Source organism: Cucurbita pepo, chromosome 13, assembly GCF_057944985.1.
Source record: "Cucurbita pepo subsp. pepo isolate OVF chromosome 13, ASM5794498v1, whole genome shotgun sequence".
Lineage (NCBI taxonomy): Eukaryota > Viridiplantae > Streptophyta > Magnoliopsida > Cucurbitales > Cucurbitaceae > Cucurbita > Cucurbita pepo.
This window is the reverse complement of record NC_141810.1, coordinates 15,150,890-15,175,510: the sequence shown is the minus strand read 5'-3', so window position 1 is coordinate 15,175,510 and position 24,621 is coordinate 15,150,890. Positions and strand designations below refer to the sequence as shown.

The 24,621-nt window shown below is 38.6% G+C and overlaps 5 protein-coding genes and 1 non-coding gene across 15 annotated transcripts; 2 read left to right on the top strand and 4 right to left on the bottom strand.

The window, feature by feature from the left end:
- Positions 1–8: 8 nt before the first annotated feature.
- Positions 9–319, bottom strand: LOC147789782 (signal recognition particle RNA). Its single transcript, XR_015411607.1, has one exon.
- LOC111808146 (uncharacterized) lies at positions 9–9,240 on the bottom strand. 8 transcript variants are annotated; one of them, XM_087116706.1, is made up of 13 exons: positions 8,875–9,240; positions 8,092–8,308; positions 6,092–7,927; positions 5,706–5,848; positions 5,498–5,625; positions 3,577–5,319; positions 3,382–3,430; positions 3,041–3,291; positions 2,666–2,773; positions 1,953–2,473; positions 1,758–1,836; positions 1,232–1,466; positions 9–1,151 (listed from the first exon to the last, which is right to left on the bottom strand). In XM_087116706.1, exons 2-10 carry the CDS (start codon positions 8,120–8,122, stop codon positions 2,266–2,268), a joined length of 4,497 nt encoding a protein of 1,498 aa, XP_086972832.1. In that variant the 5' UTR covers positions 8,123–8,308; positions 8,875–9,240; the 3' UTR covers positions 9–1,151; positions 1,232–1,466; positions 1,758–1,836; positions 1,953–2,265. The 8 variants fall into 8 exon arrangements, with proteins under 8 accessions (XP_086972832.1, XP_086972831.1, XP_086972833.1 ...); XM_087116705.1 differs by having other exon boundaries at positions 1,232–1,447; XM_087116707.1 differs by having other exon boundaries at positions 1,232–1,285.
- A 1,894-nt stretch (positions 9,241–11,134) lies between these two features.
- LOC111808481 (uncharacterized) lies at positions 11,135–13,205 on the top strand. Of its 3 annotated transcripts, none has more exons than XM_023694483.2 (3): positions 11,135–11,596; positions 12,033–12,673; positions 12,798–13,205. In XM_023694483.2, exons 2-3 carry the CDS (start codon positions 12,063–12,065, stop codon positions 13,030–13,032), a joined length of 846 nt encoding a protein of 281 aa, XP_023550251.2. In that variant the 5' UTR covers positions 11,135–11,596; positions 12,033–12,062; the 3' UTR covers positions 13,033–13,205. The 3 variants fall into 3 exon arrangements, with proteins under 3 accessions (XP_023550251.2, XP_023550249.2, XP_023550248.2); XM_023694481.2 differs by having other exon boundaries at positions 11,999–12,673; XM_023694480.2 differs by having other exon boundaries at positions 11,974–12,673.
- Positions 13,206–13,259: 54 nt separating this feature from the next.
- Positions 13,260–14,773, bottom strand: LOC111808478 (malonyl-CoA:anthocyanidin 5-O-glucoside-6''-O-malonyltransferase). Its single transcript, XM_023694479.2, has one exon. The coding sequence runs from the start codon at positions 14,709–14,711 to the stop codon at positions 13,311–13,313; it is 1,401 nt and encodes a 466-aa protein (XP_023550247.2). The 5' UTR covers positions 14,712–14,773; the 3' UTR covers positions 13,260–13,310.
- Positions 14,774–15,108: 335 nt separating this feature from the next.
- LOC111808480 (transcription initiation factor TFIID subunit 8-like) lies at positions 15,109–16,764 on the top strand. Its single transcript, XM_087116806.1, has one exon. It carries the CDS (start codon positions 15,556–15,558, stop codon positions 16,594–16,596), a length of 1,041 nt encoding a protein of 346 aa, XP_086972932.1. The 5' UTR covers positions 15,109–15,555; the 3' UTR covers positions 16,597–16,764.
- A 976-nt stretch (positions 16,765–17,740) lies between these two features.
- Positions 17,741–21,591, bottom strand: LOC111808477 (protein LONGIFOLIA 2). Its single transcript, XM_023694478.2, has 4 exons — positions 20,869–21,591; positions 20,744–20,796; positions 18,877–20,659; positions 17,741–18,782 (listed from the first exon to the last, which is right to left on the bottom strand). Exons 1-4 carry the CDS (start codon positions 21,026–21,028, stop codon positions 17,977–17,979), a joined length of 2,802 nt encoding a protein of 933 aa, XP_023550246.2. The 5' UTR covers positions 21,029–21,591; the 3' UTR covers positions 17,741–17,976.
- Between the last annotated feature and the right edge of the window lie 3,030 nt (positions 21,592–24,621).

Here is a 24,621-nt window from a genome sequence, read left to right as displayed (position 1 = left end):
AAATGAAAAAAAATGATTGTTGAAGTGAGAGCCGTCTTCAGAGTTTTTGTTGGGCCGCCAGGAAGCAGCCTGTTGTCCTTCCACCGAAGGAAGCGGGGGGTGACGCTGTTCTGTGAAACCAGCCTCACGCAGTGTCCCCCAAACTCCAGTGGCGGTGAACTCCGGGCCTTCGCCCGAAGCCCAAGGCCCAACTCCCAACTTGGAATGGGCAGGCCAGCATTTAATTCTTGCTTAGGACCATACTCAGCGGACAGCCCCCCATTCTTCAACCATCTTATTGCCCCCGTTGGGGTCACAAGCCCACACTAACGAGCTCGGCGATTGTGAAGGATTCAAATGCTGCTTATAAACAAGGTGATTAATTCTAACTTTACCAATGTGGGACGAGATGATACCACGCATTATAATCCAATGGTTTAAATTTCAATCAAATTTTGAGGGTGTTTAAGCCTTCCTACAAAATACGAACTTTTAACTTCTTTTTGCGGTTCCAACGCATCTTAGTAAATATATATATTATGTTATATGAGACGATCAAAATACAATATTTACTTGTATCCGGATTAATAATGTTGAAAAAAAATCAAATTCTCCGTGTTATAATTAAACTCACTTAATTTAATTCTATAAGTAAATAAATTTAAATTTATCCTTTAATAATTTGTTGATGTGTTTCCTTGTTCAAACTCAACTCGACATCATCTAAAAATTGTTTCTCCCAATAATCCTTAATAAATCTTTATTCGAATGTCATAAATTGGAAGGCAACAGAAACATGTTTTGACAAGTGAACTGTGATTTTTGGTGAATATGCATTAGACAAAACACATGTTTCTAATGCCCTCTAACTTATAACTTTCTGACTGTGATGCTTGTCAAATATAATCGTAAACGAATCAACCGTGTTTTTTTTAGCGAACTTAAGAAGCAAATTACCTTTGATTTTCAGGGCGTTCTATGCCATATTGAAGCAAAGGTCAAACTGTTCAAGAAAATCAAATGTTAAGAGGTGAAAACAGGGCATCCGAAGGTCATTAGTACCAACAGTCTCGGAAGGCTGAAGGGCAGCAGCAGCATCACAGGCAGCAAAGTCAGATGAATTGGTGGCAGAGGGCATTGTGCCACTTTGTGTACTTGAAGAACTGGTCCAACTTCAAAGAATGAGGAAAATTAGTGTCAAAGGAATCTTGGACATGAAAGAAAATAAATTGAAGAAAACACATCCACTAACTTTGTCGGCAAAGGTGAGTAAGCTTCCTCGTACAAACAAACAGCCCCCACACACCTGGAAGGAACATTTATTATAATATTCATACAGAAAAGATTAGGATTGGACATGGTTTGGGATTTGTTTCATCAATCCAGAGTTATTCCTTCTGACTGTCTTTGACAATGATATGATATCAGCTTTCCTCTCACATCACCAAATCATGAGTTCAATCAGATACTGACATTGACATAGTTAGCTGCTTTCAGTCAACCAACCAATCAGAATCTTTCCCACAGAAAAGAACCTTTTACAAATAATGACAATAATAATATATTTAGGAATGCAAGAAGAATATCTTCTTCTTGTCCTTTATTCCTTCATAAATGTGTTCCCTTTTGGCACTTGGGAAACAGTCAATGTTTGTGTTTCCCAATAAATGAACAAGTGATGGTGAAGGTGGACACAAGCTTACACGTGACCAATGAAAAGGAAAGAAAATAAACAGAAAAATACAAAGGAAGGGAGTTTTTAAAGCCATAACTTTAACCTTTTTGATTATTCTATTCGCTTGGTCTTCTTGATGCAAACTTCCATACTGATTTCCCCAGTTCTTTGAAATAATAAACCTATAAAAAGTGGCACAATAGAAGAAAAACTGCAAAGCATGACTAATAAGTTTACCAATAAATTGGCAGGCTAGTTTCTCTAATTTATGTATTAAAACGATATGCAATATCCATACCCAACACATCATCCTCTCTGAATCGTTCGCTTCGGAACGACTTGTTCACCTGAGATATTCATGAAAATTTACATGATACATGATACCACTATGTACTTCATCAAAATAAGCAACGGTTTGGCCTTGATTCGACAAAAGAACGAATGGCCTCAATTATCAGAGCTGCTAAGATATGAACCTATTCTTGTATCCTCTTTCTTCTACAGTACCACATCATGTCAATGCCAGAGATTGTAGTCAAAAAGTAGGGGCAGGATATGGTTTGTATGTAGATGACCAGGGAATTAGCTGTGGGGGACCAATTAACTAATTACTACAGTGAAAGGCATTGTACACCCTCTGGAAGATGATTAGGAAGGGGGTGTGCAGTGACATATCTTTGGGGATATGATTTTGAAGAAGCATTTCCAGAGAGTTCTACTTGACGAATGTGAAACCTTGCAAAACGATTAATGACAGAAAATCGTTCCAACTCTTGACATTCAACCATCAAGTCCACCATGGAGGCTGTCCTGTCCAATCTGCACGGCAAGTGCCATAACTCAGAAGATTATAAATGATGTTTTGTAGGTTGCAAACTGCATATTTCTATTCTTCTAGCAATTATTAGAAGGTTTTAAGCACGATTAGTGAGCATGATTATCACAATGAATCTAGATGTATAAGTAAAAAACGACTAAAAGCTTTGTGAAAACAAAACCGTATGTCCATACCTTTGCAAGTCACTTTCCAGTTTCCCGGCTCGGGCGTAGAATCTTTCCACAGTAGTCTCTATGTGCTTATCGCCAGTACGTTTTACAGTTTCACGTTCCTCAGACACACTGAAAGTTATCCACAGAAAGTTTTTACAAAAGCTGCCCAAAAACTAATTAAATCTTTCATGTAATTTACACATTCGAGCTAATTAATCCAAAGAAATAAAGTGAAAAGGAATAAGATTGTACTCTGCTTCTAAATAAAAATAAGAGCAGATAAAATGTTATTTATACAAACGCAAAGTAATGACATGATGTTCTACTCCTACTTTCACAATAGGGAAAATCAAAATGTAAACAGTTGGTAGCAACAAGTATGGAAAGGACACATACACATTTCTGTTATCAAGTGTTGAGACATGAAAATCATTTCTTTGACCACACATCAGGCTGCACGTATCCCCTAATGACGCTCTTAAGATAAAGTATATCACGCTATCATGGAAGGAAGAGGCATCTGCTGAGAGAATGGATGATGGTGCAGGACAAACTAACTGCTGTAACAGCCGGGTTGTCGTTATAAGCCTTCTCTTCGATCGAAGCATCACATATCCATCTTCAACCATCTCAACTTCATTTACCATCTGAAATTTAAAGGAGAAAAAAATAGGTCAGCAACTTCATATTTAAAATTTTAAACAAAGTTTTTGATCTTTTAGTTTTCATGGGAATACTTTTTCTGTCAGCCGGTTTGTGGTTTCTGCCCAGTCTTGTTCTGCCACACTGCAAGCAACATATTCTAGACATTAACAACAACCAGACGAACACATGGTCTTAGATAAAATAAATGTTGATTGTAAAAAGAGAATATCATTTCAACTAAAAGTCAAGATTAAAAGAAATATCCCCTTTACTTGATCGCTAAATACCTGATATTCACAATCCTTTGAGAACCTTGGACTTCTAGATGCCATGGTTGAAACTCAGATGAGTCAAATTTACGTTTTTTAGGTCTCAACGTGTCCGCAGTTTTAACAGTGACAATAGAAGGCAATTTGTAAGGGCCTGTTATGTCAGTTGGCACCGTGGTTGCAGCAGCAGCAGACCAAACTCCACCACTCCGATTAACATCTGCAGAATCTGTTCCATCCAGAGTTGACAGTTTGCAAAAATTTTCCGAAGGCTTCGAGAGAGAGAAGTTTCCACCAGGTTGCTTTGGAAGCAGCTCATTGTACATTGAAGGCATCTGCCCATTTCTGAACTTAAACCAGGAAGACGCAGAAAGTGGATTCATCTGAGAATTTTCTTCATCATTACCTTCCATATTTTTTCTATTAAACTCATTCACAGCCTCACTTTGGCCGTCTGAAGTAAAGCCCCTTGAACATGCCTTTGGTGGATTCTCAGACAAAGATGTCACATTATAATCTTCTCTTCCTCCTCTTGCAAACAGGTTTAGCATTTTTCTATTTTCAGATGGCAATGAGTTGATCTCGTATGCAAAACCTTGTCCATGCTTCCCATCTTCTCTTGTTAAATTCTCTTTTGACATAATATTTACCTGTTGCGCATCTTGAACTCCCTTTGGCTCAGTCTCCACATTCTTCATTGGTTGAACTTTTTGAAGCGAGTATTGTTGACCAACAACATGAGGCAATTTAGAAAAGTTATCAAATGGAAAATCTCTTTCAGAGGGGGTTAAATTTTTTTCCTCCATTTGTACTCTATTTAGATCTTGCTGATGTGGATGGGCCAGTAATAATAAGCCAGAGGGAAACGCATTTGTACTAGTAATCTTCCTTGCCACTCCATCAGCCAGTAAAGTATTATATACATCCGACTTAGTCCTCTGCTCTGGTACCTCATCCTTATGGTCATAATTCAGTGAATTTGTAGGAATCATGTCAGATTCCAGTAATTGGAGTCCACATTTTTTAGAAGATTGATCGTTGAATCCCAGTGGAGCCAATGAAGTTGCATTATGTTGCTGGCTTGTGTTATTTAACCAAACATTTTGCTGCCTTGCCAACAACCCACCCTGTTGGTCTATTCTTGACATAGATAACGGCTGAGAGAGAGGCAGGGCCTCAAAAACCGGATACTGTTTTCCACTCATATTCCTGTCGATGTGTCGAGATGTATCATGAGAGGAAGATTGGCCATATTGTGGATATCTAGAAGCAGTACTTGGCAATGAAGCCTGTGAAGACAAACGTGATGCAAGTGCACCAGAAACGAATTGCCCTTGATTTTCATCTGTTACAAAATGGGGCGACAGGAATAATGAAGTAGCAGCTTCTGCCTCTCCCAAACAATGCGAATTTTCATCCCAATGCACATTTTGTGATGACTCATCTGGAGGCATAGACTGAATAGGAGATGGGGGAGCTAAGTCAGAAATAACCGGACTTGTATCCGGATTGCTTGATAATTGAGGTAGACCTCGAGATGAAGAGATCTTATTTGAATATGATAGCTGTTGAGATGGATGAAGCAATCTCATAGGAAATCCTTGAGATGTGGACTGATTGTGATTTTGAGAAACAGATGGATTTGGAAACACTGCCTGAGACATCATAGACAAGGGACTAGAGCCAATAGAGCCATAATGGGGGATGGCACTATTTTCCTTAGAATGGTCGACATTTTGAAGATGCCCATTCACATTTTCACTGCAAAAATTCATGGATATAAAGTTATGAGTACATATTTAAAATAAAATGAAAGTATGATAACACTTGGACAAGCAATAATGAAGAGACCAACAACATATAGGTTAAATAAAAAGCTTTGGCTCAATGATTCAACCTCCCAGGTGGAGTTGACATTGTCTTTTCTTAACATAACTACCTTGTTTGTTTGTATGGAGTTTGGCCATTTGAGCCCGTTGGTTTGCCGAAGTTGGTAGATGCATCCAGATGGCCCCTAGGAGTACCATCTGAAGAATTTAAATTTCTCTGGAAACCAGTTAACTGCCCCTGTAAAGATAAATAATCACACGCAACATTAGGAAGGTCACAATACAATAATTGAAATATAGATTGGGATAACAAACCACCTTCTCCAAGTTCACAGTGTCGGAAGAAACATCAAGAAATGACTGCTGAAAATGACCCTGCCCTTGAGAGCTTAATTGTTTCAACATGTAGTGATCACGGGAGTTACTTTTCAGCAGAAGCTTGTCAATAAATGAGTCACCTGCTTTATCAAAAGAATTTTGTAGAACATTAGAATCATCGCTTATTCTTTTTTCTCATGACGTCATTTTCCTAGCTGTTCATGGAGATGTTAACAAGCGTCGTATTTTCAAGGTGCCTAAGATCATTATGATCCCTTCGATTGTGTGGGACTTCATTGACTAGTTTTGCAAGATAATGGCATGGACAATAGTTTTAATCGATGCAACTATATCTCAATCACACACTACCAAATGATTAATCCTACCTTGTGGTTTCCCATGTGGTCGATTAACATTATCATGAGAAGCTGTTATCTGCTGATGTGGTCTGTCATATCCAGGCTGCTCATACAACTGACTTGCCAAGCTCTTGTTTAAGTGCTCGTGTGGTTGAACATGTTGAGATTGGTCACCAAGTCGCTTTTGTGCACTCGTAGTGTCTAACCATTCACCAGTTTTTTCAGAAGGATTTTGATTTAGTTTATGGGAGTCTTCTGGACAAATATGTTCTGTTTGCTCAAAAGATGGTTGGATGCCTGATTGCTGAAACCCAGGAAAGTTAGAACTCATACCAGAATCGTTGAAGTTTGCATATGGCCTTGAACTTAAAGAAGATGCACTTTGCATGCTGTTTTCATACCAAGCTGATTGCTCCTTTTTACTATCCACTATGTTTGAATGCTGATTTTCAGTTGACAGTTCTGTATTCTGAAAAGTCAATCCACTCCATTCCTCCTGTATCCCAGTGTCGCTACTAGAAGCCTCGGCTACAGCTGACTGCATGAGAGCACTCCAGCTCCCACTATGAATAGAAGGAAGTGCATTTGAATAATCTGAATGTACTGGGTTATTTTCAAAACTTCCATTGCTGACATTTGTACATTTTCCCAAAGAAGTGTCCCACATATTTTGATCCATATTATATAAAATTTTTTGTTCAATCGGATCCAAGGGAACAAAATACTGAGATGCGTCCAGTTGGGTGACTTTTTGCTGTGTGGTACCAAGCCAACCAGTTCCATCTTGCTCTCCTTGAAAGTCAGGAAACGATCCATTTGTTTGTGAATAATTCTTCTGCTGGATGATATCTGATCTCATTCTGGCATCCAAACCTTGATTTGGAATTTGGTCAAATAAATTTTTCCCTTCAAAGCCTTGTTTGAATCTGCCCGTTTGGCCTGCAGAAACAGTATTTATATTACCCATAGAGGAGCTACTGAAAGCTACAGGCTGCAAAGTAGGCTTCTGGCAGTGACCACTAGCCTTTGTCAACAAACTGCAAGAATCACGATCCATTCCCTGGAGATGAGAATATTGACCCATGCTACCTCCTCCACTGTAGTTAGGAGATCTATTATTAGATTCATCAAGCTGCTGTGGAACCAACACTGTTGAGTGAAAAGATTGGCCTTTCTCGGGCGAAAACATTAGTTGGTTGTATACTCCTTGCGCTGCAGAAGATGCACCTAGATATGTCCTGTTCATGAACATTTCTGATGAATCAGAGAGAGATGTTCCATTAATAAAGGATGGATATTGACCCCCCGTAGACTGTCTAGGGAAAGCAGAGATCTGATTTTGAGAACCCTGCTGCCTTGCATCACCAAATTGCTGAAGTTGCTGCTGCTGCCTATGAATATCTTGCATCTGCTTGAACATCATTTGCTGCTGCAGTAACTGCACGTCATTATATGTAGACTGCTGCATCGATTGAAGTTGAGAAGTGTCTAATTGTTGCTGACCCCTCACAAGCTGCTGCGATCCTCCGAGAAAGTTGAAGTCAGTTGACGATTCAGTTATTTCAGACCTCTCAGAATTAGTTGTCAGGGTTGGACTGTCTACTGGTGCATATTCTTGATGTGATTTTAGGACGGACAAGCCTCTCAGCATCAAGACATGTGGATCATAGCCAGTCGTTTCACCCAGGAATGCTTGCTGAGAGTGCTCTGTTTGGAAATTTTGCCCTCCAAACATATAGCCATTCGTATTCAATGGTTGGCGTTCCAAGGTGTCACTGCAGAAACCAGGTCTTGAAGCCAGTGGTGCAAAGTTTCTGCCTAATGACACAGTCAAATTTTCTCTCGGGTATCCTCCCACAGAATCTGCAAATCAAAACCTTATACGGTCAAAGCAGCCATGGTTGTTTCAAATACGATAAACGAACCCAGCATCGATATATCGAGTGGGGAAGGAGTAAAGACAAGAATGATAAGAAAGATTTATACTGTTAGAACTATCAAGAGAAAGGTAGAGACCCTTGGGGTACCTTGCAGAGTAACGTTACAGTTTTTTCGCATTGAAACTTGGATGATCACGTGCAGTTTTCTAACATGATGATCTCAAATGAACATAAACAGATCGCCATTCAAGACATGCAATTGAAGGCAGCGCTTATCTAATTTTTATTATCTGGAGTCCTGTAACTGTCTTCTACTTCATGAACAGGAATGCTTAAAGCTACAGCCACCAAATGCATCGCAGTCCTAATGCCCAACAAGTAGAGGAAAAATCACTATAAGATTAAATCAAGTAAACACACTAGTAAGAAACTTGACCCGAATTTGAAAGAAGGTCAGTATCCATTTGAGCAGCGTCGTAAACGCATTTGAATGCACGTTCTTCTTCGGTAAAAGAAAACTTGAAGATAAACACGCTTAGTGATCTAGAAGTCGCAGAAAATCCCAAATAAGAAGGGACAAGCAACCACGCAGTGACACATGATTCACGAAACTCCACAGGTATAACAAAAAAAAAATAATCGAAGCTAACACCACTTGCAGAAAAAACAAATCATGAATTGCAGAGAAATCCCGTGGACAATAAACTATGCAGCCAAATCCTAGTGCTTCAAAACCAAGACCCGAAAATTTAGCGCAAGAACCCTAAAATTGGCGCGTATCTCCAGTGACGAACATCATAAACCCCCAATAAGTGAACAAAATCAAAAACCGCCAACAAAGTATAACAATTCGTTAACTAATTTCAGAGAGGAACCGTATAGTCTTCACAATTAGATTAATTTAGGAGAAGAAAATAAACGAAAACCCACAAGGCAAAGCGAGCTAAGGAACACAGTGGCGAGCTGGGAGGTGTGATCTGAGCAACAGAATTATAACTACGCAAAAACTTAGGTGCTGGAGAATTCTGTTCTTGGAAGAGTATCCAAATGGCACAATTGAAGGCCCAGAACTTTCTTGCCTCTCTACCTCTCCTTTGAGCTGAGATTGCAGTTCTTCATCAACAATCAAAACCCACAATAATTTCCAATGTCCCTAACTCTCTCTCTCTAATCTCTCCCTATCTCTCTCTGTACCTCCAAGCTTTCTCTCACTGAAAACTCTCTCTCTCTCTAAACATTTCTCAAGTGCTGCAGAAAGAGTGAGAAACTGGTCTCTACAGACATCAAAGCCGAAGATAAAGCGATGAAAACAGTAAATTAGGCATTAAAATAATGCTAATTAACATTATGTTTTCAACAAACTCGGTTGCAAAAATGCCGCTTTAGGTTCGACACCCGAAGCTCTGGTTCGTTTTTAGCCTCGGACTCCCAAAACCAGGTCAGGCTCTCTTCAAATTTCCCCATTACATCTCAACCGTTCATTTTTTTATTTCTACATCCCAGTCAAGAGTCTTTTATTTTTTAAATTAAATTAAACTTTTATTCCCAATTTACCCCCACATAGACTTAAATGTAAAAATTTAATCACCCGTCACATTATAATAATTAAAATTTAGTTTCTATTATTTCGTCAAATCAATTCACTAATCGAGTTGCTACATCCATCCTCACCTTGTACTATATACACGTTGGAATTTAATTAATAATTTCAAACGTCATTATATTCATTTTTAACTAAAAGACATTTTTCAAAAAAACAAATATGAATATATACAAAACACTTACGTCTTAATCTATACGGATAATTAATGCGTGATAATATAATTCACTTTCTAACTACTATTTTTTTTTATTATTAATCTCTTCATATGTTGCTGTAATTTTAATTATTACATAAAAATAATGAATGATAGAAAAAATAAAAAATAGGGAAAAAGGAGAAAAAATAGCCAAATTTTGTGTAAAAGGAAGGTTAGACTATTGAAATAAATTATTATTATTATTTTATTTTTGAAATTTAGTTAAAGCGTTAATAAGGGGATTTTTAAGAAATTCATATTAAATATTTAAAATTTAAAATATGAGATTTTTAAGAAATTCATATTAAATATACAATTTTTATTTAAAAATAATAATAAAATGATAATGAAAAAAAGTAGAGAGAATGGTAGTTGGAGAATGGAGCCACTTTTGGGCGTGGGATCGAAACCTGGAAGACGAGTCAAGTTTTTTACCGCCATGCATCTCCACGCGTCTTTCACGGCGCGTATTCACCGTTAATGTCCTTTTTGCCCTTCCGTTTCTTCTCCTTTCACTGAATTTACAAATTTAACCCTGCTGTTTGTAATTTCTTAATTTCTAAGTAATATACCTATAAACTTTGATTGATGGCCCATACATTTTTTTCACTATTAAATACATTAAATCATTAAAATTTAACCGATAATTTAAATTTCATCGTAAACTTTCAATTTTATATCTTATACTGGTTAGTTGTGGTAAAAAAATTGGCTTGGGAAGGAGTAAATGCATTTTAAAGGACAGTTGGGAGTTTGCATTTATGAGGCTGGATATTTTTACCGCCGTCCGTTTTTACTATTAATTTACCCAACAAAATATGGATTATTTTTATGTTTGAATTGTTACTCTAAATAAATAATTTATAGATTTGTATGGTTTGAAATTGAAACGTATGATTTATAAGGAAAAAATAGGGGGTGGGTTTTAAAATTTTGAATTTCAAACCAAACTCGTAGGCCCTACATGTTTTATCGTTACCTGATAGTAATCTCGTGTTTTTTTTTCAATGTCGAATATAGACCAAATTTAATCGGACCCAACTTTCAACTGCATTCCTAGTTGCCAAATTTACACGTTTTATCACCACTACCTTTCCATATAATACCTACGAGATTAGTCTCGATAACGTTTCTATACCTAGTTTGACTACTGTAGTCTGTGTGTAGCTCAAAATAGCCTCTAGTTTATAACCTATGGTCTCCAGAGAGTTGATAGGGTCATGTTTATTTTGTTAAAATATAAAAAAAGGAAAAAAAAAAATCCGATTTTTGTTTAAATATAAATATTTTATTCATAAGAAATGGATTTATAAAATAGAAAAATAAATAAATAAATGTGATGGATTATATATATAAAATAAATTAACCAGGCCAAATTCCCGCGAAAAAAATGGAGAAACGAACAAACAGCGATGGCGCACCCCAGCTCAATGTCTCACTGTCGTTTCATTCCAGCTTTGAAGCAAACTGGATCTGTTCGAACGGGCGCCGGGCAGCCACTCTTACCGGAATCGGTTGCTCCGTTGCACCAAAAAACCTAAAGCAACTTCATCACTCCGAAATTTTCTCCCGGCCTTCCCTTTTTCCCTCTCGCCGTTTTCTCCACACCAAACCCATTCCCAAAACCCTACTGGTTTTTTTCCATCTCTTTCCCTATTCTCCAACTTCTCGCCGTTGTTCATCTTCGTTATTTTCTTCCAACTTCTTGTTATCCTCCTCCCAACTCCTTGCCATTTGTGGATTTCGTCTTTTCTTCTTATTGCTGATTCAGGACAAGAAGCGTTTCAGATTTAAGCAAATGGATTCTTCTTTGTAGCTGAGGATCGTATCCTAAACGTTCTCGGCGATTCTACGTGAGTCTCATTGTTCATCGCGATCATTATCTTTCTGCGTGTTATTTGTGTTCGGAATCGTACTTTAAGCAGTTCGCATGATACTTATATCGCTTGCTCGGTAATAACGAGGATTTCTTTTTCTGTTTCGTTTTTTTTTTTTTTTTTTTTTTTTTTTGTATTTGTTCAGTATTTGATCTTTTGTGTTAGAAGTATGAATGCTAGTTTTAGAATCACTTTCTCCCTAAATGATTGTAGTATTAGAATGTTGTTGTTAAGATCGTGTCTGGAAATTTTTTAGTTTTTGGTTAAAGATGAGTCAGCTGGAGATTGTTGATGTTGTGATTGATTTAGCTTTGTTTCTGCTGAATCTTTCGTTCATTTCTCTGTTTATGAAGCATTTGGATAAGAAATACTTGGCAGGATTTTGGGTAACTCAGATATGGATTGTGCACAGAGTAATAAGCAATCCAAGGAGCAATTAGAGATGGCCCATAAAGAAACCGATGTTATCCCTGATCGCAGCAACTCCAATTCTTCATCTACCTCGGAGTCACGAGACTCAGCTCTTCAACCAAAACCAGATGTTTTCGAGTTTATGGGAGCTGTGCAAACAGCGGAGAATTTGTCTCTGGGTTCTGGTAGAATCCAGAGTTCTTCTCAGATTCGATTATCGGGGGTGCTTGAAAACCATGATCCAAACCGAATACCTATATCGATCTTCTCTGGCAAACCTTCAAATCCTATGGAATGGAGTACTGCTTCGAATGAATCATTGTTCAGTATTCATGTGGGAAACAACAGCTTTTCAAGGGAGAACTTCAATTTTTTTACCAAGTCTGGAGAATTGATGTTGAACCCCAATTCATCCCTGAATCTACCCAGCCTGCCCCCTCTTGTTGAACCACCAAGAGTTGAGAGTAAAACAGGAATCACAGTGAATGTCTCGGCTGAACCAGTGACATCAACTGGACCTCAAATTCCAGCCATATCAGTTCATCAAAAAGAACCCACCACGACACCTACAGATGAGCTTCGAGGTCGCCAGAGTGTGTCAAACGACAGCATCAATAGCTCTCATTCGTTTCAGTTCCCACTGTAAGCAATCCTGAATCATAGTCATAGATATAATGGCTGTTTTAGAAATGTTTTCACTTTGAACTTGGAATCTGAATTGTTGTGGCTATGAATTCTGCCTTGTTTTTTTTTTTTTTTTTATCAGATTGGCAAGTGAAGGTGCAACGCCAAAAACAACCAGCTCTGTCTCAACAGACTCAGGTGCAACACCACAACAACAGCCAGTGACGAAGCTGCAAACAAAGAGGCAGCAGTCAATGAAGCAGGAATCGCCAGAGCATGAATCTCCATCTCCATCTCATGAAATCACGGCACCGTCTCCGGCCACAAACTCGGGTTCGGGCTGGTTTTCCTGCTTCTCGTGGTGTCGATGCCGGTGATGGGATCTCTGCTAGTTGAATGTACTACTTGTTTTACGCTCCTAGCTAATTAGTTCTTTCAATTGAAAGGAAAAAAGACAAACAACATGAGCTACAGTTGATTACTGTAATCCTTAATGAGTTACATCAGAAGGATTAGCAGTTGATTATTTTTTTCTCATTAAATCATACAATCTCTTGATTCTTGATTCAAAATTTTCATTTAGATTCAAACTAACACGATGAGATGAAACAAGAAATGTTTTTATTCTTCTTCGGAAGAGAAAGTACAAAGAAAGCTAAAGAGTTCTAAGACCATCGGAAAAAATGGAGGCAAAACGGAGCATTTCAGGCTGTGAAAGCACCAAACTGAATTCGATCCCATCTCCGGTTCGTCTATCCGCCAACGAAATCGAACCAGTCCTCTCAATCGAAACCATCTTCACATTCTCTGGTTTTCCCCACCCGAAATCCAACCCATAAACCCCCAATCTCGGCGACCCAACCACTCCGACGAACTTAATCTCCTCTTCCACCTTCTCCCATTTCGACAAAGTTTCCTCCGCCCCCTTTGTCACATTCTCATCCAACCTCTGTATCGTCTCATGAATCCTCTTCGATGCGACCCCCAATCCCTTTTCATCATCTTCCAATTCCCCCGCTTCCGCAAAAACTCCATGGCTTCCACCGCAGTTCCCGAAATAGTTGGTCGGCACTACCGGATCCAGCCGCGCCCGCCAATCGGCGTAGAACCCCAGGTACACTCTCTTGTTCTTCTGTTCTATTCTCGCTGATTTTACCGCACAAATCGATATGTACGCGAATGCGAGAACGAACGATGAGAATCGGGTCGGTGATTCGTCTTCCCTTGTTGCTGATTTTCTGAGATTTTCAATGTCTGTGCGGGTTAATTCGAATGTACCTCTCACCATTTCTGGTGAAACTCCCAAATTTGGGAAATATTTAAGGCTTTTGATTGATGGGTCGGTGGGGTTGGTCTTTTTTAGCCAGTAGTTGATGTAGAGCAGGTCGATTCCTTTTGGGTCTTTGATAATGGACCGATCGAAAAATGGGGTTAGTTCTGGCGGTAGAGTAATGGGGGATTCGGGATTGTTTTGGGTGTGCTTGAAAATGTGAGCCCACGATTTCAAGAACATGATCGAGCTTTTGCCATCAACGAAGGCGTGGTGATTGGAGATGCCGATGGACAATCCCCTGTTTTGGAACAGAGTGATCTGCAGAGCCATTACCGGAACAGAATCATCCGCCGCCGGCAATTCCGGGACAAAGGGGCGGCACTCTTCCACTCTACGGATTCCAGTACAAGAGAAGTGGGTGAAGTCAGCATCAGTCTCGGCGACAGTGAGGGAAACAGCATCGCCAGGGGAGTAAAGAACGGTGGGTTTGGGAGATTCCGGCAGCCAAACGAGATTTCCGGCGAGAGGGAGGAAATGTTGGAGAGTGAGAGAGAGGGAGTGCTTGAGATGAGTGACGATGGAATTGGAGTCCAACAATGGGGGATCGGGTAAAGAGTAGAAGAAGAGTCGCTCTGTGGGAGGGATTTTTAAAAACAGAGCATCAAGGTAGGTAAAAGGAAGAGAGGAATCGGCGGCGGAGGAAGGTGAGGCCAGCGACGGAGACACCTTGGTGACTTCCAGAACTCTGACCAGGTTTGCCTTCAGATTCTCCATATGAGCCATGATTTGAAGCTGGAACTGATGAGAATTGATGAGGTTTTAGAGCGATTTATATGGTGAGAATTATTTGAAAAAGTTTCTGGATTAGGATTGCATGTTTCACGTGGAAATGGAAGTCGATTGGTATATGATAGAACAAAAATTATATGCTATCAACGTGAATCACGATATCATCTCTCACATATTCTTCACATAATTACCCCCATAATCCACCAATTAATCCCACATTTTAATATTAATAATTTGAAATTGTGATCGTGATAATCCGTAGGATGACCCGAAAAATTCAATTAACTTGACCCAACCCGCATGGGTTGGGTTGGGTTATGAACGATCAAGTACCCAATTGCGATCTTGGGCTTCCTTCGTTTTCAATTGGGTACTTGATCGTATTATTTTTCCAGATTAAATCCTTCGCAACTCCTTCTTCAACGATCTCCAATGCGAACGGCAAGCATTGCAATTAATGGTACATAAGTTGAGCATTCTAATAGTTTGTTTCACATTTTGGTTTTTCTGAGCCCAAATTTTGTTCTTAATTCAACGTCTGATGCATTAGGGCATTATCTCAGATGCGAAGTTGTTTAGCTTCGGATTGTTTCTGTTGATGGTTGTGTGATGCTTTGTTCTACTGAAGTTTGTATTGTCTCTATCCATCTGCGCAAGATTTTCTACTATAGATTGTCATTTAAGTCTGATTTATGAGCGCCAGCGAAGTACTTGTGCGATTTCTTCGTCTCATTTTCTTGATCTTTCCGCCGATGAGCGAAGTGCGAACGGGGAATTCATTCACGAGTGCTTTTGGTTGTTATCTTTGCGGCAGATAAGTTGATATGAATATTTGAATATGAGCGATGGAGGTGAAGACTTCCCACGGGCGCTTGCTAGGATTGCTGTATCCCAAATATGTGAGAGTGAGGGGTTTCAAACTTTTCAACAGTCTGCCCTCGAAACGCTGGCCAACGTTGCAGTTCGATATGTTCATAACATGGGAAGGGCCGCAAACTTCTGTGCTAACTTCGCCGGCAGAACAGAGTGTAATGTATTGGATATAATGAAAGCACTGGAAGATTTGGGGTCTATCCAAGGCTTTGCAGGTGCTTCGGATATTGAATATTGTCTCGCGAGTTCCGGCACTGCTAAAGAGATTTCTCGGTATGTAGCTCGAGCTGAAGAAATCCCATTTGCATACTCGGTTCCCAAATTTCCATTTGTCAAGGAGCGAAAGTTGAGGCCTACTTTTTTGCAAATTGGGGAAGAACCTCCTGGAGAGCATATACCTTCTTGGTTGCCTGCAATCCCTGATCCTGAAGCAGACATTGAGCCCTCCACTGTGAAGGAGGAAGTAGTGGAGCCTCAAACGATTAAAACTGAGCTAGAAAAACCATGTAGAAGTGCAGAACAATCCATCTGGAATCTGCAGAGGTGGTTGTTTTGCCATGGATTGGAAGGATCCCAAAGAGAAGGCCCTAGAAATGCAGCTATGATCAAACAAACACAAGAAAGTAACCCATTTTTTGCTACCCCACTGCCATTTGGTGAAAAGGAAATTTCTTCTTTCGTTCTTCCAGATAGTATATTGAACAATTCAAGTACAGAACATCCTGTTCCTATCATGGAGAACTGTCTTGTGGATACACATGTCTCAGTGCTGGAGACTTTTGCTCCTGCTATTGAATCAATAAAGAACGATTTGTACGATTCTGATGAAAAGTTCTCTCTGAACAGACGATCCACTATGCAGTTTAAGATTGGAACTGGAAAGAAGCCTGTCGGTAGCAGGATAGAATTGAAGGTTCCAAACAATGGTGTGAAGATGTCTTCGTCCTGGTTTGTAGCAGAAGATGAGAAGTATGACAAGAAAAGAAAGGTCGAGAAGATTCTTTAGGACTTGATGGAGAACTCCAAGGGGCTATCTCAGTTGTAACTAGGTTGCTCGATTGAAATTTGTACACGGATTTTAGGAGACTGGATGCAGTTTCTCCTGGTTGTGAAAATCACTAACATTGTATTGTCTGGTATTAGCTTATAGAATGAAAGATTCAATTTTGTGGAAGGAGAGATTCCAGTTTACCTAAACTTTTGAGGTATGCTTATGTTTTATATGAACAACTTCGCTTTTTTCTCTAATAAATTTGGCATTTGGAAATGGTTAGTAAGGAAGTACGACGACAAGGTTGGGCGAACAACTCTAGCCTCACGTTAATATCATCCTAATCAACGATGTTTCAAGTTGAGGGAGATCAAAAGAAAAGGAGGTTGGTTTATCATATGCATTGTGAAAGAATCATCAGGGAAAAACACTTCTAATAGTTATTGCGATGTTCTAGGAAATTTTTTGGTTAGAGGGATCTGTTGTTCATATTGTTCTTCCTTGCATATATGCCATCACTATCTCGTTTACAATTTGTATGCCCTGGAAATTTGAACTAGAAGCTTGACCTTTAAGTCTTAGCTCTGTCAATGGCTGTTTTCTTTCTCACTTTGGCTTTTGCTTTGCTCATGGGAGTAATCAAACATACTTCTGAAAGTTTTGGTTTAGGTTATGTATTGCACGATTATAGAAACTTCTCTGTGGAGCTTAAAATTTAAAATTTCTTTTATTGATTAAATCTCAATTCTTCCACCCAAGGTCCTACTAAAAATTATAGAAAGATTCTCCCATTTATATCTTCATTTTACTTTATCTTGGACTCTAGAACGTGTTGGCGACCTGTGACCACCATGCTAATGTAGACATAACTGTAGCCATGTTTCTATTCCATGACAGTAGTGGTTTGCTGGTTTCACATCAATTGCTGTTTAATGATGTACTAAAACGCCATGCCAACATGGCTTTCTGGTTTCTTGTTTCTGCTATCATTTTGATAATTTGTGTGTGTCAATTATTTCCTGCCAGGCTGCAGTGTTTGGAACTTAGCACTTATCCTTTGCATTTTGCATTTTCTATTCTAACTTCCAAGACCTGGATGTTCCTAGATGGCCTAGTGATCTGTACTGTGTGCCTGAACAGAACTCGAAAACAAGGATGCTACTTGTACCTTTGCCTTCATATACAATTAATATTTGTTTCTAATACAGTTCTTATGCCAGCAACGATCTAAATTCACACTGCAGGAGTTGCTGGGGTTGTACAAGAGAGAAAGAAAAACTCTGGAAGGGTAATGTCAAATAAGCCTAAACCTGTAGAAGTAACTAACGATGCAAACTTTGAAGCGGGAAGTGAGGGATAGATTGCCCATTTATTCATCTAAGATTATGGGAACTCCTAGTTTGCGGAAAATCCCCTGCAATGATCGTCGTAGAAGCTTGCTTCATTCATCACAATCTCAGTTATTAAATCTTTGAAGATCTGCCGCTCAACATCCAACACTATGCCTGGAATAACATCTTGGTAATCTCTCCAGTAGCGTGATGGATGCATCAAATCCTTCCAAATCATGTTTTTTAAAGCATCATCGCAGTCATGGAGACTGCCATTTTGGTTGCTATCTTGTAGCTGCTCAATCTGTGTGCATAGTTCTTTCAAAATCTGTTGGCCTCTTGCTTCTGTTCCTGCAATATTACTTTTTGATTGCCAATGCTTGAAAGAACGTTCAACCACTAGTTTGTCTACAAGAATTTCGTTGACAGTATCAAACTCAAGTTTCCTCTGAACTTTATTGCGAGCTTCTGATATGGAATTCTGTTTAATGCAGGAATTCCCATTAAAAAGCCATTTGACTGCCTTGGACTGCTCAAGTGCAAGAAATAAGTTGGGGTTGATCAAGTGTCCTGGTGAGTGAAGCTGAATGGAAGACAGGCCATTTTTAAGCTCTTCGAGGAGACCTGATTCTGATAATATTTGCCAAATATATCTGTGCTGTGAACTCATTTCTTGGCAGTGGTGATTCTGGCAATCATTCAAGAGCTCCTCCTCCACGTTACTGAAGTTCGCTTGTCGAAAATGCTTCCTCAAGTTGTCGATCTCTGACTTCAAGTTCTTAATCTCAGTGCTGAGAGCCTCTGTGCTTTTCTGTGATTGAACTGGTACCTCCTGACTCAACTCTGCTTCAGAATTTATGGTCTCTTCATCTATTCCATCAAAATTCAAGTGTTCTTGTCATATAACAGAACGCAACATAATTATTATTGGTCATTACTGCATAATGAAGAACGAGATCCATACCTTCAAAAGCATATGATATTTTCTTGATAGGAGACGGTGAATCGTCTTGGTAAAATGTAGAATCAAGAACAGAGACGGGACTTTGTTGCTCAGAGCTTGTTAATGTTGCTTTGACTTTTGTGACGCTGTTTGATTCCACTCTATTGGTCTCAGGCTTCAGAGGGTAAACACTTCCTCGTCGACTCGTATCACTAGGACATGTACTACTTTTGCTCGATTTCCTGGCACTTTTCTGATTCGAAGTGGGAGATTTTTGCCTGAGTTTTATTTCTGTGGAACATGATCCAACGTTTCTGGTGTTAATCCTTTCGGTCCTGCTTGGATCTGATGATGGAGTGGTGGGGCATGATTCTTTCTCTACCCCAAACTTTTTATGCAGTCTTGAGCTTGTAACTCTTGGACTGTTTCCTGAGGCTGTTGAGACTTCTGTACGAAGGCCGTGTTGATCCTTTGTCGATTTCGTTGGTTTCGAAATTCTTGTATTGGTAGATTGCATTTTCCCACTGCACAATGCAACATGATTCAATGGCACCGAGGGAGAGGAGTTGCTGAGTTTTTCCAAGTGTTTAGCTGGTCTCATGATGATTATTGAGGATTTCTGTGACTTTAAAGATTTCGAAACCTTGGCTCTCGCAGAAGAAGCCGTGCTGTCGAGTAGCGAGTTTCTTGGGCTTGCTGCTCCTGAACTGCTTATTTGTGATGCACAGTTTGATGCTTGTTCCTTGTTCTCCAATATTGCTCGAGATTTTTGCATAGCTTCAAGTATCTGTTTTAGAGCTCTGAGGTCTTTTCCAGATTTGGTGAATTCAAGTGTTGACAATCTTTTCTCAATCTCTCCATAAACAGAGGAGTTTGGCACATCTGTAGCAAGTTCATGACTTTCAGTACAAGCATTGGGTTTCAAATCCAAAGGATTGTTTCTCAAGCTGGGTGAATAGGAATCTCCACGACAAATCCTTGGCGACCCAGAAAACCGATTTTGTTGTGTGTTCTCATCGTTCTTCCTCGACGATCTGGACAAAGAACTTCTTTCATAGTTTGGGTGAGCATTGATCAATCTTGATGGACTGTTGGTGGTTGAAGATGAATCTGGGAGATCATCCAATCCCATTAACTTTGCTACGACTGTAGATGATTGTTTCGAACTCACCCGTTCTTCGAAATCTTTAACTAGATCATTCGATCTCGTTCCAGAAGCAGACCGCCTAGCCCAGCTTTCTTTACTGTCCAGTGATAGCCTCGGTAGTTCCCTGATTTTTATTGTTGATTTCAATGCATCATAGGACTCCCTTTCATCATAAGACAGCCTTCGATTAAACTTGGTTGCTGGATGTGTGGGAATGTCATCCTCTTCATTGGCAGATCGATGCGCTTCTCGAAATCGCACTAGAGCACGAAATGATTCGTTTGATCCTGAAGTTGATCTCACCGGCCTCGGAGAGTCCACATGTTTTAATTTACGACTAACGGCTTCTTCTCCCGCCACAGTTCTGACTGCTTCTCTGTTCATATTCTCTTTGACAATGTCCCGGAACTCGAAAGATTTGCAGCTCAATTGCTTAGCAGCAGCAGAAGAATCATGCGGGTTCATCAGAAACTCCCGAGTCGTGTTTCCAGGAAAATCGACATGGCTGAGCAATGTTGTTTCAAGGTGAGCCGCTCTGTTGTTAGCATCAAGAGATGAAAAACTGGAAGAACAAGAAGTTGTAGACGAAAATGAAGCTCTGGATGACTCAGTGGAGACTCTTTGCTTCTCTTTTCTTGACATCTTCTGGTTTTTCCCCTACAATTCAACAAAACATGCGCTTTACAAAAATGGTCTTTCAAAACTGAACTGAATTGCCTTTTGCTTACAGAGAATTCTCACCAGAGTTCTCTGAGAGGCATTGCTTGGCTCCATTGGGATACCTTCATTATGACCTGCCAAAGAAGACAGTGTTCATTACAAAAAAGAAATGAATTATGGTGGAAGAAGAGTTAGCAAGCAAGTACCTGGCGGTGGTAGGAGTTTCTTGTGGAGGCGCCTGGCGATGCTCCGGCCACCAAGGAAATAACGGCGGTCAAACATCTGAAAAATGGCATTCATACAGCCAAACTGGTTATGAAGGCTTTGATTCTCATGTGATAAGGAATTGGTGAGGTCTGCAGACATCTTAGAACAAAATAGTTTGAGTTAGCAAAGAAGAAAGGCACCAAACATTGAAGAAAGGTCATAAGATATGGTTTATTTTGGGGTTTGGGCACACAGAAGAGGAAAAGAGGAGTGAGTTTAACGTGTTGTTCATCTTGGGAATGCGGGAAACACACACGCAACAGGGCAATGAAGAAGAAGAAGAAGAAGAAGAAGAAGAAGAAGAAGAAGAGGAAAAAACCAAAAGCAGGGAATGGTCAGAGAGCAGTTAAAGAAAGAAGATGCTCTCTGGGGACACCCATTTTGTACAGTCCATTACGTATAAGATAGAAAGTGGAAGAGAATACTAAATATGAAAACAGGGTGTTATGGACGACGACGACGATGATGATGATGTGGGTCAGATCTAGATCACTTCATTTCCTCTTCTTCTTCTCTTTTTTCTTTGGTTTCAGAGAGTTTGGTGTGGAGAAGAAGATAATGGTGGCTGGTGGACCTCAAGGGGTCACCATGTGGTGTCTGTCAGAAAAGTGGAACAAAATTTAAGAAACTGGGATTTTATCTTTACAAAACCACTCCCAAAAAAAAAAATATATTATATATATAACTCATTATTCAAATAAACCCGAACACAAACAAATCTCGTTAGAGTTCAAGTCCTTGTCTGCTTCACTTCGTTACGTATAAAACAAAATCTTCCTTCTTCAAACAAACCAAAACACAAATAAATCTCGTAAAAGCCCACTGTTACTAGATATTATCTACTTCAGTTCATTATTTATCGTCGTCTCACATTTTTAAAACTCATCTATTAAACAAATATTTTTCACGTTTATAAGAAATGTTTCGGATCGCTCGAATTTGCATGTTTAAGTATTGATTTATAATATATTTTAATAAAGTCAAAGTCAACTCATCGTCCATTTTTATAAATTTTAATATATATATTTGAATGGTAGGTCTATAATATAGATCTTAAAAGGGTGTGAGGGTGTGGATTAAATTTAAATTTTAAAATTTTTATAAACAGAAAAGAGAGATTTTTTTTATAATTATTTTCCCATTTTCACACTCTTATTTTAATTATTGAAATCCTGGACAGCTAAGCGAATTAATGGCGGGTAAAACCATGGTATGTAAAAAGCAGAGTGTTAAAAGATCCTATGGATTTCTTACCCTATTTGACATCATTTACCATTATCTAATTTAAATCATTTTGTCACCTATTTTTTTAAATCTTTTATTACATATAATTACGCTAAATTTAATATAATTTAATCGCTAACTAATATTTTTTTTAATTTTTTTTATAGATATTAGAATTTTTCATTTTACTAGATAGAAAAATAAAAATATATATAAATGACGAAGATATTATTAATTAATTAATTAATTAATTAATTGTAGCATGTGAGTTGTGAGGAATAGTGGGAAAGGGAGAAGTACAAGAAAAGGACATTCAGCCAAAACACCACTTTTTCTATAATTTATATATTCCATTAATATTCTTTTATTTCTTGTTACTTTTTTTTTTAATTTTCTTTAATTATAATTTTTGGGTTTTTATTGTTTTAATTAAGAGAAATTAATTAGAAAAATAATTTCCAAATATATTTTTGTTTTGAAGAAAAATTACAAATTAGTTTTTTTTTTTTTTTTTAATTTAATAATATGTAAAGTGCTGATATTCTAACTTTAATTTTAATTATATTAAATTATTAATTTTTCGAATTTGGAAAAGGGAATGCAAAGGCACATGGGAAAAGTGAAGACATCACGTGACTGATTCCCTTAACAAATTCAAACTCACCCATCTCCATCATTTTTCTACCCATTGTACACTCCATTTCCACGTGACCTGCCCGGGTCACCCAAACCCACAGTATCGCTCTCATTCAGACGTGGTTTCGATTTATTTATATAACAGTCCAGACCCACCGCTAGCAGATATTGTCCACTTTAGCCTCTTACATATCGTCATCAGCCTCATAGTTTTTAAAACGCGTTTACTAAGAAGAGATTTTCCCACACTTATAAGGAATGTCTTGTTCCCCTCTCCAATCAATATGGAATCTTCCAGACACCCATCACACCATTAGTAATAGTCAAAGCCCCACCACTAATAGATATTGTCTGTTTTTTCTCGTTGCGTATTGTCGTACGTTTCACAGTTTTAAAATGCGTCTACTATGAATATGTAAGAAATGACTAACACACCGCCCCGTGTCTGGCTCTAATATCATTTGTAACAGCTCAAGGTCACCATTAGCATATATTATCCGATTTGATCCATTACATACCGCCACCAACCTTAAGGAGAAGCCAAAAAAGGACAATATCTACTAGCTGTGGGCATGGACGGTTACAATTCATGTACCCCTCCTCTACTAGAGTGTCACATACGTTAACAAGCATGCTCAGTGGGTTCATGTTGTGTGTATAAACCGTATGGCCTAAAGAATAATCATTAAATCTAAGATATTATGGATCTCACACCAGGGATAGTCTCTCATTACAAATTTAAATCGAAGATATTCAAGATTGTGCAGTAAGGTCAACAGATTCCATCTTATCTCATCTTTCATGATGAGAGTTGCTTTTTTAAGATTTTATGGATCTCAAACTTACTCCTAACTTTATTATTTAATAATTAATGATATGATTATAATTAACCAAACTTTTGCATGAAATTGTGTTAATTAAAACTTTATATTAACCATATGATATGTTTTAAAACTATATAATATAATAACTTGGTTGAATATATTAAACACAAAGTCAATAATGGAAGAAAAAAATAATAAAATATAAAAAATGTGGGGGTATGTCTGCAAATAGTTTTATGCAAAGGATTGACAAACTCAAACAAGTCAATAATTAAATCATAGTCTTCAAAAATTGACAGTTCATTGGGATCTACACACTCACATGCTCTTCTCTCTCTCAAATTCATGTAACTTTGACTTTAATTAATTATTTTATTAACTTTTAATGAATTTCATTGTTTTATTTTATGTTTTTAAATATTATATTGCCAACTTTTTTCTGCTTCCAATTAGGTAACCAAGTGGAATTGGAGATTTAAAAATTCATTTCTAATTTTTTTAATTTTGATACAAATATCTGGTTTCTTACGACATACTTATAGGAATGAAAACTATCTCTTAAATTAACATGGATCATTTTAACACGTAATGTTGTCACTTTCATTCGAATGTGATATCAGTCATGTACTGTAATGACCCAGATTCACCGCTAGCAGATATTGTCTTTTTTTCGGCTTCCCTTTCTGGGTTTCCTCCTAAGGTTTTAAAACGCGAGGGAAAGGTTTTCACACCCTTATAAATTGAGGTCTGTTCTCCTCCCCAACCAATGTGGGACATCACAATCCACCCCCCTTCGGGTCCCAGCGTCCTCGCTGGCACTCTTTCTTTCCTCTCATCAATGTGAGACCACCCCCAAATCCACCCCCCTTTGGGGCCTAGCGTCCTTACTGACACGACGCCTCGTGTCTACCACCTTCGGGGAACAGCGAGAAGGCTGGCACATCGTTCGTGTCTGATCCCCGAAAGGGGGTAGACACGAGGCGGTGTGCCAGTAAGAACGTTGGGCTC